Raw genomic sequence first — 16879 nt, 5'->3', positions numbered from 1 at the left:
GAGGGAGGAGAGAGAGAGAGGATGAGAAGAGAGAGAGAGAGAGAGAGAGACGCCCAGGTCTCTGGCGACACCGCATCGAGCAAGCTGAGGACGGCACGGGGCAGCGTAGCAGTGCCGTGTTCCCCGTCCCCGCGGGGTGCCGAGAAGCGGAGATGAGACCCGACAAGAGACACATGACTGCCGCTTCTGGAAGGCACCGTTACATGGCGGGGGAGATGATGGTTGGCTGGTCTCCCCGTCCCTGGTCGCCCGATCCAATCAGAGACAATATGGGCGTTGTTAGTATACATCTACGCCCAGTCACAGCGCCGGCTCTGGCCCGACCACGGAGGCGTTCCTGGCGTTCTAGACGTGTCTGGCCGCTTTCTGCAGGTCACGCTGTCCGACGCTTCGGGTCCGGCGAGAAAGGAAAAAGAAAAAAAAAAGCTTGGATAGCTTCCTGCCTGCCTAGACAGGAAGGTGCCATGTATATATAGAGTCCAGCTACCCCCGCGTTTTCTTTTCTTTTCTTCTTCTTCTTCCTCTCCCCATCCCGCTCATCTTTTCTCTCATCCTGTCGTATCCCGTCACCTTGCCATGGAGAAGGTCCGTCCCCCCATCGTGGCCACCGCCGATACGGCCCGTGTCGAGGCCCCCGTCACCGTCAAGGCCTATCTCATGTGTGCCTTTGCCGCCTTCGGTGGTATCTTCTTTGGTTTCGACTCGGGCTACATCAACGGCGTCATGGGCATGGACTACTTCATCCAGACGTTTGAGGGCCTAGTGAGCAGATCTGCCCGTATGTTCTGGATGCCTGATGCTAACAGCCCAGGACCCCGACACCACCCCTAAAGACCAGTTCATCATCCCCTCGTGGAAAAAGTCCCTCATCACCTCCATCCTCTCGGCCGGCACCTTCTTCGGCGCCCTCATCGCCGGTGACCTGGCCGACTGGTTCGGCCGCCGCACCACCATCATCGCCGGGTGCGGCATCTTCATCGTCGGCGTCGTCCTGCAGACCGCCTCAGCCGGTCTCGGTCTGCTCGTCGCCGGTCGTCTCGTCGCGGGCTTCGGTGTCGGTTTCGTGTCGGCCATCATCATCCTGTACATGTCCGAGATCGCCCCCCGCAAGGTCCGCGGCGCCATCGTCTCCGGCTACCAGTTCTGCATCACCATCGGCCTGATGCTGGCCTCGTGCGTCGACTACGCCACCGAGAAGCGCGACGACTCGGGCTCCTACCGCATCCCCATCGCCGTCCAGATGGCCTGGGCCCTCATCCTGGGCACCGGCATCTTCCTCCTGCCCGAGTCGCCCCGCTACTTCGTCAAAAAGGGCCGCCTCGACCGCGCCGCCCACGCCCTGGCCCGCGTCCGCGGCCAGTCCCAGGACTCCGAGTACGTCCAGCAGGAGCTGGCCGAGATCGTCGCCAACCACGAGTACGAGCTGCAGGTCATCCCCCAGGGCGGCTACTTCACCAGCTGGCTCAACTGCTTCAAGGGCAGCCTGTGGCAGTCCAACAGCAACCTGCGCCGGACGATCCTGGGAACCTCGCTCCAGATGATGCAGCAGTATGTTCCCCCTTCCCTTCCGCTCATTCCAGATGCTAACGGCCCCCAGATGGACCGGCGTCAACTTCATCTTCTACTTCGGCACCACCTTCTTCCAGGCCCTCAAGACCATCAACAACCCCTTCCTCATCAGCATGATCACCACCATCATCAACGTCTGCTCCACCCCCGTCTCCTTCTGGACCGTCGAGAAGCTCGGCCGCCGCCCCCTGCTCATCTGGGGCGCCCTGGGCATGGTCATCTGCCAGTTCATCGTCGCCATCGTCGGCGTCGTCGACGGCCAGAACCCAAAGGCCGTCAGCGCCATGATCTCCTTCATCTGCATCTACATCTTCTTCTTCGCCAGCACCTGGGGGCCGGGCGCCTGGGTCGTCATCGGCGAGATCTTTCCGCTGCCCATCCGCTCGCGCGGCGTCGGCCTGTCGACCGCCTCGAATTGGCTGTGGAATTGCGTCAGTTGCCTTTTTTTATCTTCTCGCATCTCACTCGGTCACTGACAAGCCATCTCTAGATCATCGCAGTCATCACACCCTACATGGTCGGCCAGGACCAGGGCAACCTCGGCCCCCGCGTCTTCTTCATCTGGGGCTCGCTCTGCGCCTGCGCCTTCGTCTACGCCTACTTCCTCATCCCCGAGACCAAGGGCCTCACGCTCGAGCAGGTCGACAAGATGATGGAGGAGACCACCCCGCGCACCTCGGCCAAGTGGACGCCGCACACCACCTTTGCCGCCGAGATGGGCTTCACCGAGAAGAACGACGTCGTGCACGAGGAGGCATGACCTGTCTGTCTTGAATGGTATCACTGTACATGATCATGCATTGTTATGCCGTATGTAGTATGATAATGGATGCAACTTTGAATGACTGTAGATGTTCGCAATTGAAGGCAAACGACTCGGAAGGTACTCTGCGTAGATCTGCAAGTCTTGGCGCCAAGAATCGCCATTTTGATTGTGATGATAACCCGCAATGGGAGTCAAGCTGTCTTGGAAGAAATATTTTTCCTGGCAGGGATGAAGGATGCAAAAGGAAAAGAAAGAAAAAAAAGCTTCCCCACCAAAAGGATGAGGGTGGTTCGAAATGATGGGGGTCGGGGCAAAAAACGAAACGCACCACTCGGTGCCTTGGGGGGTGTGCACCAGCCGCGAATCGAACGCGGGCCTCATCGATGGCAACGATGAATTCTACCACTAGACCACTGGTGCTGTTGTTGTTGCCTATCCTCTTTCCAACTGTCCAATCAAGAAATCGAAGAGGGGCGGTCTAAAACTTTTTGTACATGGAAATTTTCTGAGTTTTATAGTAGTGCTGACTTGGTGATCTGATCACACTCCCTCACTGCAGCGCCGGGATGGGCCTGGACTTAGCTAGCTAAGCGTAAGTGAGGAATTAGTATCCCCTTTAGTGATTATTCTCAGATAGGCTCTGTTTCCTAAATTTCCTGAAAAAATTTTTCTTATCCAAAAAGGCCTTGGATAAGTAAGAGTCTCGAATGGTCTAGTGGTCATGATTTCCGCTTGTCATCCTGTAGATAATCAGGTCAAGCGCGGGAGACCGGGGTTCGATTCCCCGTTCGAGAGTCGGTGTTTTGGATTTTTTTTTATGCTGGAGCTCATACCACTCAAGTCAAACTTGATTCCTGCTGAACAGAGATGTCCATCCATCACTCCTGCTGCCGGCCGGCACCGGCCCGTTCTACAACGAACCGAATGCGAAAGAGATTCTATTTCTTGTTTCAGAGATCTACATGATAGCTCATAGGAGTTGCGCTGAGGACTGTTGTCCGTCTTCTTTTTGTGGCTGTCATACGTGTGCCGCTCTGTAAGCCACCTGGCTGTGCTAAAACTTTGCGTACCCCGATTCTTATATATATATATATACTCACCAGCAATACAGAGAGAAGCCAGATTCTTCTACAGTCTATACATAGGGTATGTTATAGATATCATCACATCATCAGCCAGCACGATGCGCAAGGCAGAATATATATTCTTCTGGATCTAGACTTTGCAAGTTACTTACCCGGACGAACATACTGTATGTACATGCCAGCAAAAGGACTCGACTGCCGCTTTTCCCTCCCGGAATTTATAACAAGGCCAGCCGTTGTAATCAGCAAATCAACCGAGATTATACCCGACAAAAAAAGAAGACAAAACCGCGAAGAGAAAAAGAAGATCCGGCCAAGCCGGATCTTGAAGCTGGACTCGCGGGGAATCGAACCCCGGACCACCCCCATGCTAAGGGGGTATTATACCACTAAACCACAAGCCCTTTGCTTAGTAAGTTCTTTTCCCGTAATCCTTTTGAAGGAAAGGAGAAAAGGGGGTGGGATGGAGGTATATTTTGGTGTGGGTGTTGTATGAGGAGTGTGAAATAATTTTTGTTCATTGTGTGGATTTTCCAGTTTTAAAGAGTATATATAGAGTAGTAATTGCAAGTGAGAACTGTGATGTAGTGTGGTTGACTAGAAATACCTTTTCGTAAAGATCGACAGCCATCTCCCGCAAGAAAATATATACTCGCGAGTGCGCTAGTGGCGGACTCACCCAAAGAACACGCAGCAAGGCGTGTCACATATATACATTACAATAAAGGGCTACCCGACTTGAGAATACAATATATCAAAGACCAGATTCCAATGGAAATTTTATACACCACCTAAGCGACAGAATCCACCTAGCAGGAGGATCTCGTGTTCTGTTGTGGTCAGTAACATAATAGCAGATCTCCGGTATAGATCTCCAGCCCTCTCTATCCACAATCATCAAGAACTGGGGTAGACGAGCAGAACTGCGCATATAATACCGGTACTGGAAAAGCCAAGCGATCTAGCCAATGATTTAATCGCAAGTTACGATTAAGCGCCGCAGCGAAACTCGACATGGTTAAGCATATGCACATATATATATATATATCGCGATATGGTATTATACCACAGTCATTTCTCTTTCCCAATCTGCTACCCTCCCAAGCTTCCCAGGCACGGGAAAAGGAGAAAAGGTCCCACGATCGTCGACTCCTTTGATTTATTCCGATTTTGCGTTGTGCTGTGCAGATTGTAGACAAAAGAAAAGACTGATCCTCCTTGCCAAGACTCGGCCAAGACTCGAGGATACCAATCAGCGTGTGAATAAGTAAGGTTGGAGGGGAATATCTAAATTCACCACCAGAGAGAGCGAGAAAGAAGGGGAGAAGTTCCAAAGGCAGGCAGCAATAGGATTGTTAATGCAACCATAGATGCGCCGATCACACAAGTGCCAAGTCCTCTTTCCCCTCTTTTCCCTTGACGCTGCGATACAGCCTATATTATGTATCTGTAGCATGGTCAATTTAAATGCAAAATATCATTATCATTCATTCATGCAATCTGTGGTATGTTAGGAAACTATGCACAGAGATAGAAAAATACAGGAAGAGGAACTGAAACTGCTGGATATCGTGAGCAAGAACCGAGACCCGAGAATGCAAGCGGAGAACACCCTGAAACTCCACCCTGAAACTCTAGAAATGGAGAACGAGTATGACCGACTCTGAAACTCCAACGCAGAAGACCAACTCCATCAGACGCATTCAAACTAGATCAATAGACTTCAACAACAACCGGGGGCCTGCCCTTTAACAATAGCTGTGAATGAGTAAGAAAAGCATCAGTTGCTGGGCTTTGGGATCGTTTCTCAGGCCTGTGTGCATCCGAATTCATGGTATCTTGACGTATTGTAGTTATTAGCTCGTTTTATCACTGGAATGATGTGACCGAACAAAAATGGTTATAGACGGGTTCTGTTTCTCTTTCTTCTTTTATTCTCCTCTCCGTCCCTCGTTTGCATCTGGAATCTAGCTTCGCATGTTGAGGACGCGGCTAGCCCGCCGCGTACGGACTCATCTTGCGCAACTTCTCGCCATACCGCGCCAGCAGAAACGGCGCGGGCCCGCCGATCCCGATGGCGATAAAGGCCAGCAGGCTGTTCCCCCAGCCATAGTCCAGCGCCTCATACAGGGAGGGTGCGAACAGCGGGAACCCAAAACCCGCTAGAGATCGCAGTACCGTGGCTGCGGCGAGCGCGCTGGCTGCAAACCGCGTGTACGAGTCGACGATGTACGTCTGGATGCACTGGAAGGAGACGATGACTCCGGCTGCAAAGAGGCACGCGCCGACATTGGGCCCCATCCAATGCGTGCGGTACTGAGCCGTCCAGCCGTAGATGAACAGCCCGACGGGGGTGAGGGCTGCACCGAGGACGATCAGCGGGCAGCGGTACTCGGGCTTTCCGACGCCGTTGTTCCTCGCCGCCAGACGGCGGTAGATCCGGTCGTTCAGCGGGGCGCAGATCTGCGAGCCCAGCCAGAATCCCAGCCCCAGCGAGACGTAGTTCAGGCCGCCGATGCCGATGGACTCGTTGTAGTGGTCCGGACTGGTCCACAGCGCCGGGAAGGTCGACAGCATCAGGTACATCATGCCGTACATGTAGGCCATGTAGATTGCCAGGACCTGCACGATGGGCTGCGTGGCCAGCAGGCGGAACGGACGCACCAGCGACGCGCGCAGGACGGACCACACGGTGCGGTCGGGGGTCTCCAGCTCGGTGTGCCAGGTCGAGTCGCCGGTTTCCTTCCTGAGCCGGGCGGCCTTCCTCTTCAGGATGGTCGGGGCGTGCGTCTCGCGGAGGAGGAAGAAGCCGACGCACTGGATGACGGCGTCGGCGATGGACGTGGCGTAGAAGACCCATCGCCAGGTTGTGTTCTCCGTGATGAAGCCGCCGGCGACGGGACCTGCGGCCGGACCGAGCAGGGGCGCGAGACTATAGATGGCGACAGATCTTCCACGTTCCTCTGCGCGGAAGCAGTCGCTGAGCACTCCACCGCCGATCTGGGGAAACGTTAGCTCGATCATAAAGAGAATCATGGGAGGTGAGACGTACAGCCAACGGGGCACTACCACCCAGTCCCGACAGAAAGCGAAAGGCGATCATCTGTCCCTTGCTCTGGGACACGCCGCAGCAGATGTTGAAGACGAGATAGAACAGGTTGGCCAGCTGCAGCACGATCACCCGGCCATACATCTCGGACAGCGGGCCGAGCAGCAGCGGCCCGACGGCGTAGGCCAGGATGAAGACGGACAGGGTGAGCTGCGACTCGACCTGGACGGTGATGCCGAATTCTGCCGAGATGGCGCGCAGGGCCGGAGCGACCATGGACGAGGAGACGGGCGAGATGAAGGTGAAGCAGGAGACGACGATGGTGGCCGCCCATTTCGTCCTCGTGGGCCAGTTCTTGGGGTTCTCGGGGTCGTCGGGGCCGCTCCAGGTGACCTAGTCCTGTTAGCCAGAGGCCAGAAGAATGATATCGAGTAAGGATCTGTCATACCAGCCGAGGATCTTTCTGCGATTTCTGCGACTTCCGGGAGAGCGTCTTCTCGATCGTCTCCTCGAGACGGCCCGCTTCGAGGTCTGGAGATGCACCGCCCTGCACCTCGATGACATCGTCCAGAGACGACGATGACTCGCTACTCACACTTCCATCATCTTCCACCGAGTGCTGACTGGCGCCATCACTGTCGTAGGTACACTGGTCGTCGAGATGCTGGGGCGAATATACGCGGTGGGCAGGAGGCAGCCTGGCGGACCGGCTCGACGCCGCCGTGACGGTCTTACTGAGGTCGCTCATGGCGACGAGGGCGTCCTGTCTACTCAGTCGATGACGATGAGCTCGGCAAACGGCCGGAGATGGAGAGGTCGTCCGGGCTCATGTGTTATATATCCCGGCAGAGAGTCTTCCACGCCCTTCACCGCAGGTTTCACCAGAGCCTGCCGTGACAGCCATGTGGCGACAGAGACAGTGCAGACAGAAAACCCTGATTCCGTCGGCTATTCTCTGCGCTATCACGACGCACCGGCATCAGAACAGACAGGGTCCGGATGGATTAGTATATAGCGGTCAGCCAGTAGACCGGCTCCAGCCCGAGGGTCCGAAGGGCCCGGCATGGCTGCATCCGACGCCATCCTCTGGCCTCTCACTGGCCATGGCGGTCTGGACACGGGGCATAAAATGGATAAAAAAGCACCATCCAACGTCTTCTCCACGCTGAAAACGACGGCGTTCGGATCTCGGCATTGTCACCTGACCTGCGAACCCTGCCCTAGCCCTACATCCCGATCGGGAAGCTCGGCGTCTATCCATCGATAAGAAGATGGAGATGAAAGACACGATAAGATCACCCCACTCTTGTGCGATAAGATAGACAGCGAGATAACGCTGGATCTATATCAGGTTCGATCCTGAGCGTCCTGAGGCCTCACGATGCTCGTCAAGGATATAGACACCGAGTGCTGGTCCAGCCATGGACGCGTGCGATCTGCTCGTGCTCAACGGCACCGTCGTCACGGCCGCAGATGTTGGTCGTTATGATATCGCCGTGAAAGGTGGCAAGATCGCGCTGCTGGCGCCGACGGGGGCTCTGGCTGGGATGTCTGCCAGCAAGGTTATTGACGCCGAGGGTGGTTATGTGATGGTAGGTCACCGCCTGCTCTATATACAAGCATGCGTTGACACTCCAGCCCGGCGGCATCGACGCCCATGTCCACCTCGAGGAGCCCGCCATATTCGGCGGCAAGGGCGAGTCGTCTGATACATTCGAGTCCGGTTAGTATACAGCTGTGGAGACGCTCACGGATATCCCCGCTGACTGCTCCAGGATCCAAATCGGCCATCGCTGGCGGCACAACAACCATCGTCGCTTTTGCGCCACAGAAGAAGACGGAGAGATCTCTGCTCAACGTCCTCAAACAAACCCAGGCCAGAGCGGCCAAGGGCTGCTACTGCGACTACGGCTTCCACATGCTCGTCTCGACTCTGGGCGAGCAGATGCTGTCCGAGTTCGGGGCACTGCGCGACGAGGGCGTCTCCTCGCTCAAGATCTACATGACCTACGCAGCGCTGCAGCTGCGCGACAGCGAGATCCTCGACGTGTTGCTGACGGCGCGCAAACACGGCATCACCACCATGGTGCACGCCGAGAACGGCGACGTCCTGACCTGGATGACGGACCAGCTCGAGGCCAGCGGGCTCTTCGCGCCGCGATATCATGCGACATCCCATCCCACGCTGATCGAGACCGAGGCCACCAACCGCGCCATCGTGCTGAGCGAGCTCATCGACACCCCGATCCTCATCGTCCACGTCTCCGCGCCGCCCGCGGCCAGGACGATCCGTGAGGCGCAGACCCGCGGCCTGCCCGTCTACGCTGAGACCTGTCCGCAGTATCTCTTCCTGACGCGGGAGGACCTGGCGCACCCGGGCTTCGAGGGCGCCAAGTGCGTGTGCTCGCCGCCGCCGCGGGATAAGACGGACCACGAGGCCATCTGGACGGGCCTGCAGAACGGCACCTTCACCGTCCTGTCCTCCGACCACTGCGCGTTCCGCTACGACGACGTCGAGACGGGCAAGAAGTCCGCCATCACGGCCAAGCACCCCGTCGGCCGCTTCCGCTCCATCCCCAACGGCGTCCCGGGCATCGAGACCCGTCTCCCGCTGGTCTGGGGCGCCGGCCGGCTGTCGCCGCAGCGCTTCGTCGAGGTGACCTCGACCAATCCGGCGCGCCTGTACGGGCTGTACCCGCGGAAGGGGGCGCTCCTCCCGGGCGTGTCGGACGCGGATCTGGTGATCTGGTACCCGTCCATGGCGCCGTTCCAGCTGAAGAACGAGATGCTGCACCACAACGTGGACTACACCCCGTACGAGGGGTACACGATGACGCAGTGGCCGCGGTACACGATCCTGCGGGGGAAGGTCGTCTACGACCGGGATAATGGAGGTGTCGTGGGGGACAAGAGCTATGGGGAGTTCGTCAAGAGGGACAAGAGTTCCTTGCCGGGGCCGCGCTCGCAGGGTGAGTGGAATGTGGAGGCTTTCTAGCGGCTGCCGCGCATCTACTTGAACATATATCCTCTACCCCTACGAGCAGAATTGGGTATTACGGAATGAAAAAAAAAAAAATCATAGACGTACATCTTCCGAGGCCGATAAAAAACTTCCCCCATCCATTCCATTCTATACTCGCTTATACCCAGCCCTAAACACGGCGACCAGCCCGCTAAGCAGCAACCACACGAAAAAACATCAAAAAGGAAACTGTCTTGGGAGACACATCGCAAATGACAAGAGTGGGATTCGAACCCACGCCCCCTTACGAAGATCAGGAAACTCGGAAGAGTTGTATTAAGGTTTAGCTACCTTAACCTGACGCCTTGGACCAACTCGGCCATCTTGCCTTGTGCGGTTGTTGTGGGGCTGAGGGGAGAAGAGCTTTTGTGTAGCCTGGACAACTTCAATCGCCGAGGGAAACTAATTGTGAGATCAGATTTTAGCAGACACAACTAAATAACTATTCAACAATTGAAGGCGGCGGTGGGTGCAAATATACAAAAAAAGTCCTGGTCCCAATTGCAGTGCCGGCTCTGCAACAATGGTATCGGTTATCACGGCAGAACCAGAAAGAAGAAAGATGGGCTCGATAAAAAAGAAGGTAGCAAGCACATCCAATAGTTGCCTACAGAGGTATGCATATATACGGATAGATCTAAGTTATTCCGACTCGATCAAGTTTTGATCCGACTTATCTCAATAACGGCCCAATTGTCATTTATCGCCTAGAAAGGTAGCATACCACTCCAGCGCTGCAGCAGCCCGGATACAAATCGGGACTGGCGGAGGGACAAACCTTCCTACAGCGTTAAGAGCGTGGATCCCAGATGGCGTTAACTTCAGTCTGCAACTCTTCTGCTCTATCTGGTCTATCTATTTTATTGGTGCGCATGAACTGTATATGGATGACATGCAGATGTTTAGGGTTAAGGAAGTTTTATCCTGTATTAAATATACAACCCGTTGCACATAATTCGTACAGTAGTACTACTGAAGCCGAATGCTTCGGTTTGCACGTCGATGATATCCAAGGTCCGTCCCTTCGAGTCGACGCCGGCTTTGAGCTCCTCGAGGAGCTTGCCCAGGAGGTCTTTTCGGTTTGAGTTGCTGGCTAGACGCTCGTTAGGGTTTTATGGCCATCTTGTTGATCGTCTTGTTAGGGCTGAGCTTTGTATGAAGTCGGAAAATGGTCACTCACTTGACGAAGCTTGCTTCTTCCTTCGAGAAGGTTTTGGATAGAAGCTATCGGGAGGTATGGGAGGAGGTTCCTGACATACTTGATTGTCCACGGCATATGCCTGGAGACGGTGGCGAGGACGACCTAACTGATAGGTTAGAGGAGCGCAAATTCAAAGCATCGACAGACTTACACGCCCCCTCACCGGCGGCATGAGGGCAGCCCTGGAGCAGGGGTGATCGTCCACGAGGACTCCATAGTCTGAATTTTATCTATCGTCCTTCCTGTTCTGTGATGTAGCCATGGACGATGTGCGGTCATGGACCAGAGCCGATTCGAGTTGCAAAGAGTCAGTGTGGCACACAGCACAGTCCTGTTGATAGCGCGGAGTTGTTAAGCTTTGGGGGCCTTACTGGAGCCCAGCAGGCTGGAGTACTCCAGATTCGTCCATTGTCAGTTGGTCTTTGCGTGCTGTCGCGCAAATAAAACGGCCTGCGTACCCAGCAGTCATCAACTGGCATTGTTTGCGCCGTTCTCTTCAAGATGGCTGCTGAAGACGGTGGATTAGTCAAGCATCCCCTTGTCAAAACTCCTGAAAAATTTGTTAGTCATGACAGGACATCGCAGATGTGGGCAGGTTAATAAGTTGAGGGATGTTGCTCTGCCAATATATGAGACTCGAGGTACTTATATGTATGGGGCCTCGGGAATCTATATCCGCAGACCTCAATCCGCAGCAAACAAATTTCTGCTTGGACCGTGACGACAGACTGACCCGTACCAGGGGCTCATCCTCACGGACCTCATTCTCCGAGCTCGTCGAGAACATCTCCGCAGCGGTCTCTGCATCCCTGCCTCAGCTAATGTCCTAGCGCTGCGAAAACCCCCACGCCGAGTGGCACAGACCGACGATCTCCCCAGGTTATATCTCGCTGTCATCTCGGTGAAAACCCCGCGTCCACAGCGGGTTTCGCCCTCGATTTTCCTGTTGGTCACTGCGCACAGGAGGAAAAGATGCATTGCCGGACGGACTCAGCATGAAGGCCCGTCCTGAACACTGAAAACGGAACAAACCCCGCTCTCTTTGCTCGGTACAGCACGCGGCGACGTCCCGTCGGCTTTTGACCTGCCTTGACCATGGATACGACGTTCCATGCGCTTAGGCTCCAGCACGGCGGCCCTTGGAATGGGTGAGCAGATATAAATCGGCGATGGGGTGCCCCGGCATCGTCGTTGTCGTCACCCGGCCAAGGATCCTGAAGTGACTTCGACGGCAAGTTGCAGAACAATGCGGAACCGTATAGCGGCGTTTTTCCTTTCTCTCGCCCTCAGCGTGCAGAGGGCCGATGCACTGGACAATGGCCTCGCGCTGACGCCGCAGATGGGATGGGTGCGTTCTTATTTTTCCCTCGTGGGTACCAAGTATGTACCATAGTTCACAACATTGACGGAATGAATATGCCAGAACACGTGGAACTCCTTCGCCTGCAGCCTGAACGAGTCGGTCATCCTCGACGCGGCCGAGAAGATCGTCAAGCTCGGCTTCAAGGATCTCGGGTACGAGTACGTCGTTTTGGACGACTGCTGGTCGAACGGACGCAACGCGTCGGGGTATCTCGTCCCGGATGAGGAGAAGTTCCCGAACGGGATCGCACACCTCGCGGAGAAGATACATGCCCTGGGGCTCAAGATAGGTATCTACTCCAGCGCGGGGACTATGACCTGCGCGCGGTACGCGGGCTCGCTGGGCTATGAGGAGAAGGATGCTGCTGTGTGGGCGAGCTGGGGAGTACGCAGCACCAAGCCTTACTATGTTGAACACATATCAAATGCTAGATACTAACGACAATGGCACAGATCGACTACCTCAAATACGACAACTGCTACAACGAAGGCGAAGAAGGCACACCCAAGCTCTCCTTCACCCGGTACAACCGAATGAGCAAAGCCCTCAACGCGACGGGCCGTCCGATGCTGTACTCCCTCTGCAACTGGGGGGGTCGACGGGCCGTGGAACTTCGCGCCGACGATCGCCAACTCGTGGCGCACGACGGGCGACCTGTTCAACGTGTGGGATCGCGAGGATCCGGAGTGTCCCTGCGCGGAGCTGGACGGGCTCGACTGTAAACTGCCGGGTTTCCGGTGCTCGGTCATGAATGTGCTCAATAAGGCCGTATATTATCCGTCCAAGGCGTATCCGGGGGCGTGGAATGATCTGGATATGCTGCGTACGTTTCTCCAACTATCATATATATCCCAATCGACTAACACATGGTATAGAAGTCGGCAACGGCGGCCTGTCGGACACCGAATCCATCGCGCACATGAGCCTCTGGGCAGCATTGAAATCCCCCCTCCTAATGACCAACGTCCTCTCCCGCATCGACCCGCCCACACTCTCCATCCTCCAAAACCCCGCCGTGCTCGCCGTCTCCCAAGACCCCCTCGGGTCCGCGGCCACCCGTCGCTGGCGGTACCACGTAGAGGGCGGGGGAGAGATCCAGATGTACACCGGCTCCCTCAGCGGGGGAGACCAGCTCGTCCTCCTCCTCAACAACAGCCCCAAAGAAACCACGATGAATGCCTCCCTGATCGACATCTTCTGGGACGAAGGACCCAGCGGGACGGCGGCGCAGGTCCAGCGGAGCTGGGACGTCTACGATCTGTGGGCGAATCGGATGAGTAACGCGCAGGCTGCAGCCATCATCAACGGAACAGCCTTGTCAGACTCGAGGTATAATATGACCGCCAAGGGCGGCGCGAGGCACGTGTACGCGCAGGTGCCGCCGTCGGAGTCGAAGGAGCTGATGGGCGAGAGGGTCGGGACGGTGCAGGCGAGGGGGACGGTGGTTGCGCGGGTTCCAGCGCATGGGGTGGCGATGTTCCGGTTGCGAGAGAGGGCGAGGAAGGACGAGCTGTAGATGTAGATGTGCTGCGGAAGTACCGTAGCTATGTACGGCACAGGAGTAGGGGGACATCTATAAGCATGCTCTATAAAAAAAACCGTAGGGTCGGGGTTATATATACATACATCGAAATGAGAGATAAAAATTACTCCCTATCACCGCAGAAGAGATAGAACAATTACAATTGAATCTATCTAAAGCATGATAACAAGCCATGGTGAAGAAAACCACCATGATTTATGAAAAAAAAGAGAGAAATCTTTTTAAAAGCTCCAGGACCCTCTTGGAAGTCTTTGAGATCATAATTCCTTTCTCCATTCACATACGTTTTACTAGCTTCCAGAGACAGCTGAATAGATCTAGAAAGAGACAGGGATTTCATCAACGAAGGAAGGGATTGATCCAGATACCAGATCCAGGGATCTACCACAATACATCAGATCTACCTCTATACGCAGATCTTTGCATAGTCTGAACTAAAAACAACATTCTTGTCTGACAGACAGAAAAGATACCTGACAACAAACAGTATCTACCAGCTAGGCAGGCACATAAATAAAATAAACCCATCCTACAAAACGTACACGCACACCAACAATCCAAGCTGAAAAAATTCAACATTGACATGACATAAGCACTGTACCTAGGTATATAATATACTACACATACATACATACAAAAAAATCTATCATGATCACGATCACTACACATCAGTGACTTGCAAGGAATAGGAGATGTTGTGAATATCTGTAGAAACAACTCAATATGCAAAATGAAGAACAAAAGAGAAAACCGCTCTACCCCGTGCTTGCTGCCAATTCAACGCCGTATTGAGAACTACTGACCACCGAGCCGCCCATCCAGTGTGATATCGGAAAAGAAGAAATGAGGGGAGGAAAACCTGGATCCGGCTCAAGGCAGGTCTGGAAAATGCATATGCACAGGAAGGGGACAGAAAGTAAACCAACATCTCTGTCATAAAAAAGAAATCAGGGGTCACGGCTGCGGAGACAGCACTCGGGCAGGTATAGTACTATCGTTAGGTAGCATTATCATGGGAGCCTGGTGGGGATGCCACCACCGCAAGACAAGATGTCAACTGGTCTAACCGCTCGCCTCGGCTTTGCTCTCTTCTTTCTGCGAGATGCCCTGCTTCACAAGCATCGATCCGTCTGTCTGGGACTCTGAAGACGGGCGCAAGACGCTCTTCGCCATGGCCGCCCGACGAGCCTCCGCCCCAGGGGCAGCAGCTGAACTGACAGCTGCAGCAGCGGCACCCTCCTTCAGCCGTTTCATCCTCTCAGCCCGTCCCTCGCCTGCAAGCGCGCTCAGCATGGGCTCGATCGAGTCGGACCGCCAGTTGGCACGGGCACCAATGGCCGCGGGGGCGTTCTTGCCCGGGATGGGAGCGATGGCGGCGGCGCCTCCGACGCCAGCCTCACCCCACATGCGGACGCGCTGGACCTTGCGGAGCTTCGCGAGGCAGTAGACGCAGACGATGCCGGAGATGGCGACACAGGCGATGGAGACAAGGCCGAAACCGAGATCGGACTCTTCGATGAAGTTCTTCAGGTTCATGCCGTAGAGTGCTGAGAAGAGAGTCCCGGTAGCGAGGCCCAGAGTGCCGATGCTGAACTTCAGATCGAGCAGCATGAGGGAGTTGCGGTTTGCGTCCAGGATAGCTTTGACACTGCCAGACGTTAGACAGTCGACCCTCATGGTAGAAAGAATAATGGACAGGGAAACTTACACTTCCTCCGTATTACGGATACCAGTCACCAAGTTCCCGCTGGCCTGGACGATCTCATCGCACACCTTGTGATATGACTCGAGCAACATTTCTACCTCCTGGTGGTCATTTTCGGCCCGCTGGATGCCCTTGGCCCTCTCCGTGAGGTACATCGCAGCCAGGTCGTCATCGGCCTCCAGGAGATCGTCAATGGCATCACGGACCAGTCTGGCCTTCTGCTCAAAGGTACCCAACTTCTTCGAGTAGATCAGAAGATGTCTCAGCTTGTCCCGGTCAATGTCCTCTTCGAGGGCGCGGAGAACGCGCACGACAGGTTCCCTAACGCCTTCGAACTCGCCTTCCAGACCGCTCGTCACGCTGATCAGGACGGCTTCCAAAGCACGGAACTCGTACGGCAGTGCTCCTGCCGACTGCGCCTGTTTCTGTCGCAGCTTGCCTTCCAGGTCGTACATGAAAACCGACTGGGTATAGGAGTCGGTGGAACCGTAAGCGTCGAAGACGAGTACGCGATCCGCTTTGATGAGGACCCGGAGGTGCAGCAGGCTAATGAGTATGGCGCTGGGCCGGACAAGAATGTGAGGCAGAACGGAGGAGTCGATCTTGCGTAGGTCTCGGGGGAGAAGGCCATACTTTATATCGGACGCCACGGTTCAGTTTCAACAATCACAGACAGAACAGGGATAGAGGATGCGCAAAGCAGGCATTGTGGGGGTACTACCGACCTTGGCAATCAATTCACTCTTCTTAAACTCCCCATTGACGAGCGTGACGTTTCCATTCCCATCGAACTCGGTACATCGCAACCGCAGCTCGTTCGGGGCCTTCGCGGTCAAGGTGCGCCCCAGGTTGAAGATGTTCCCCTCGGCGCCGTCGTCAACTGCCGTTGTCACCTGCGGCACGCCGCCGCCCCGGTTCAGCGGGGGGTCTAGCTTCCCGCGCTTGAGATCAAGAAGCCTGCGCAGGAGCGGTCGACGCCCGGTAGATGCGCTGCGTGAGAGCGCGGAGTATGCGTTGGACCTCTGGCAGGACGCGGTGGGCCGAGACAAGGGGCGTCGGGAGAAGGGGTTGAAGATGGGGAAAAGCGACGCCTCAGCATTAGCCTGGCATGGCACAAGATCCAGACAGGTCGAGTTCGAGGATCTGCGCAGGGGATGAGAGCGCGGGACGCGCTGGTTCGCAGCGCATGGGGTCGGGTTGGGCGTAAAGAAGCAGAAGGAGTCGGACTGGGAGCGGAGATACCGCAGCAGCGACGCGGAGGGGGCCGACGGCTTGAGCTGAGACGAGGACAGCATCTCGCAGCTTCGTCCAAGCTGGCCGGCAGCTCGAGAGATGAAGCGGGGTTTCTCGTCGCGACTGGAGAGAAAAAGGTCGTCGGCGTTGAAGACGACCGTCCTCGGGCGGAGAAGTCGCCCGGAACAATGTTGTCCCGCATACATCTAGCTTATCGCGCGACCCATGGAACAGGAAGATCTACAACAGAACAACATAAACACAACACCTCAATTCGCCTCAACTAGGGTATACGCTTGTAACACTCTACTACAAGGATGTTGTGGCACACGGCTCTAGTCTG

At 55.4% G+C, this 16879-nt stretch overlaps 6 protein-coding genes and 4 non-coding genes across 10 annotated transcripts; 5 read left to right on the top strand and 5 right to left on the bottom strand.

Annotated features, from left to right (window-relative positions):
* Window positions 1-576: 576 nt before the first annotated feature.
* On the top strand, window positions 577-2329 carry VTN00DRAFT_9039 (uncharacterized protein; the record flags this gene model as incomplete). Its single annotated transcript, XM_069435955.1, has 4 exons — window positions 577-762; window positions 812-1548; window positions 1598-2000; window positions 2060-2329. The coding sequence occupies 4 exons, from the start codon at window positions 577-579 to the stop codon at window positions 2327-2329; spliced, it is 1596 nt and encodes a 531-aa protein (XP_069285849.1).
* A 355-nt stretch (window positions 2330-2684) lies between these two features.
* Window positions 2685-2755, bottom strand: VTN00DRAFT_t159. The gene has a single exon. It is a non-coding gene; the product is annotated as a tRNA-Gly (tRNA).
* Window positions 2756-3036: 281 nt separating this feature from the next.
* Window positions 3037-3130, top strand: VTN00DRAFT_t160. The gene has a single exon. It is a non-coding gene; the product is annotated as a tRNA-Asp (tRNA).
* Window positions 3131-3752: 622 nt separating this feature from the next.
* VTN00DRAFT_t158 lies at window positions 3753-3824 on the bottom strand. The gene has a single exon. It is a non-coding gene; the product is annotated as a tRNA-Ala (tRNA).
* Window positions 3825-5412: 1588 nt separating this feature from the next.
* VTN00DRAFT_9038 (uncharacterized protein) lies at window positions 5413-7217 on the bottom strand (the record flags this gene model as incomplete). Its single annotated transcript, XM_069435954.1, has 3 exons — window positions 5413-6420; window positions 6473-6862; window positions 6918-7217. 3 exons carry the CDS (start codon window positions 7215-7217, stop codon window positions 5413-5415), a joined length of 1698 nt encoding a protein of 565 aa, XP_069285848.1.
* Window positions 7218-7371: 154 nt separating this feature from the next.
* On the top strand, window positions 7372-9464 carry VTN00DRAFT_9037 (uncharacterized protein; the record flags this gene model as incomplete). The annotated part of the gene is made up of 4 exons (XM_069435953.1): window positions 7372-7578; window positions 7870-8061; window positions 8108-8192; window positions 8245-9464. The coding sequence occupies 4 exons, from the start codon at window positions 7372-7374 to the stop codon at window positions 9462-9464; spliced, it is 1704 nt and encodes a 567-aa protein (XP_069285847.1).
* A 240-nt stretch (window positions 9465-9704) lies between these two features.
* On the bottom strand, window positions 9705-9820 carry VTN00DRAFT_t157. The gene has a single exon. It is a non-coding gene; the product is annotated as a tRNA-Leu (tRNA).
* Window positions 9821-11938: 2118 nt separating this feature from the next.
* On the top strand, window positions 11939-12777 carry VTN00DRAFT_9036 (uncharacterized protein; the record flags this gene model as incomplete). Its single annotated transcript, XM_069435952.1, has 3 exons — window positions 11939-12040; window positions 12116-12439; window positions 12508-12777. 3 exons carry the CDS (start codon window positions 11939-11941, stop codon window positions 12775-12777), a joined length of 696 nt encoding a protein of 231 aa, XP_069285846.1.
* A 25-nt stretch (window positions 12778-12802) lies between these two features.
* Window positions 12803-13571, top strand: VTN00DRAFT_9035 (uncharacterized protein; the record flags this gene model as incomplete). Its single annotated transcript, XM_069435951.1, has 2 exons — window positions 12803-12878; window positions 12931-13571. 2 exons carry the CDS (start codon window positions 12803-12805, stop codon window positions 13569-13571), a joined length of 717 nt encoding a protein of 238 aa, XP_069285845.1.
* A 1089-nt stretch (window positions 13572-14660) lies between these two features.
* Window positions 14661-16598, bottom strand: VTN00DRAFT_9034 (uncharacterized protein; the record flags this gene model as incomplete). The annotated part of the gene is made up of 3 exons (XM_069435950.1): window positions 14661-15246; window positions 15307-15935; window positions 16029-16598. 3 exons carry the CDS (start codon window positions 16596-16598, stop codon window positions 14661-14663), a joined length of 1785 nt encoding a protein of 594 aa, XP_069285844.1.
* Between the last annotated feature and the right edge of the window lie 281 nt (window positions 16599-16879).

This window comes from Thermoascus crustaceus, assembly GCF_041956765.1.
Source record: "Thermoascus crustaceus strain CBS 181.67 unplaced genomic scaffold VTN00scaffold_6, whole genome shotgun sequence".
Taxonomy (NCBI): Eukaryota; Fungi; Ascomycota; class Eurotiomycetes; order Eurotiales; family Thermoascaceae; genus Thermoascus; species Thermoascus crustaceus.
Note: the sequence above shows the minus strand (reverse complement) of the source record. Positions and strands in the feature narration are given on the sequence as shown.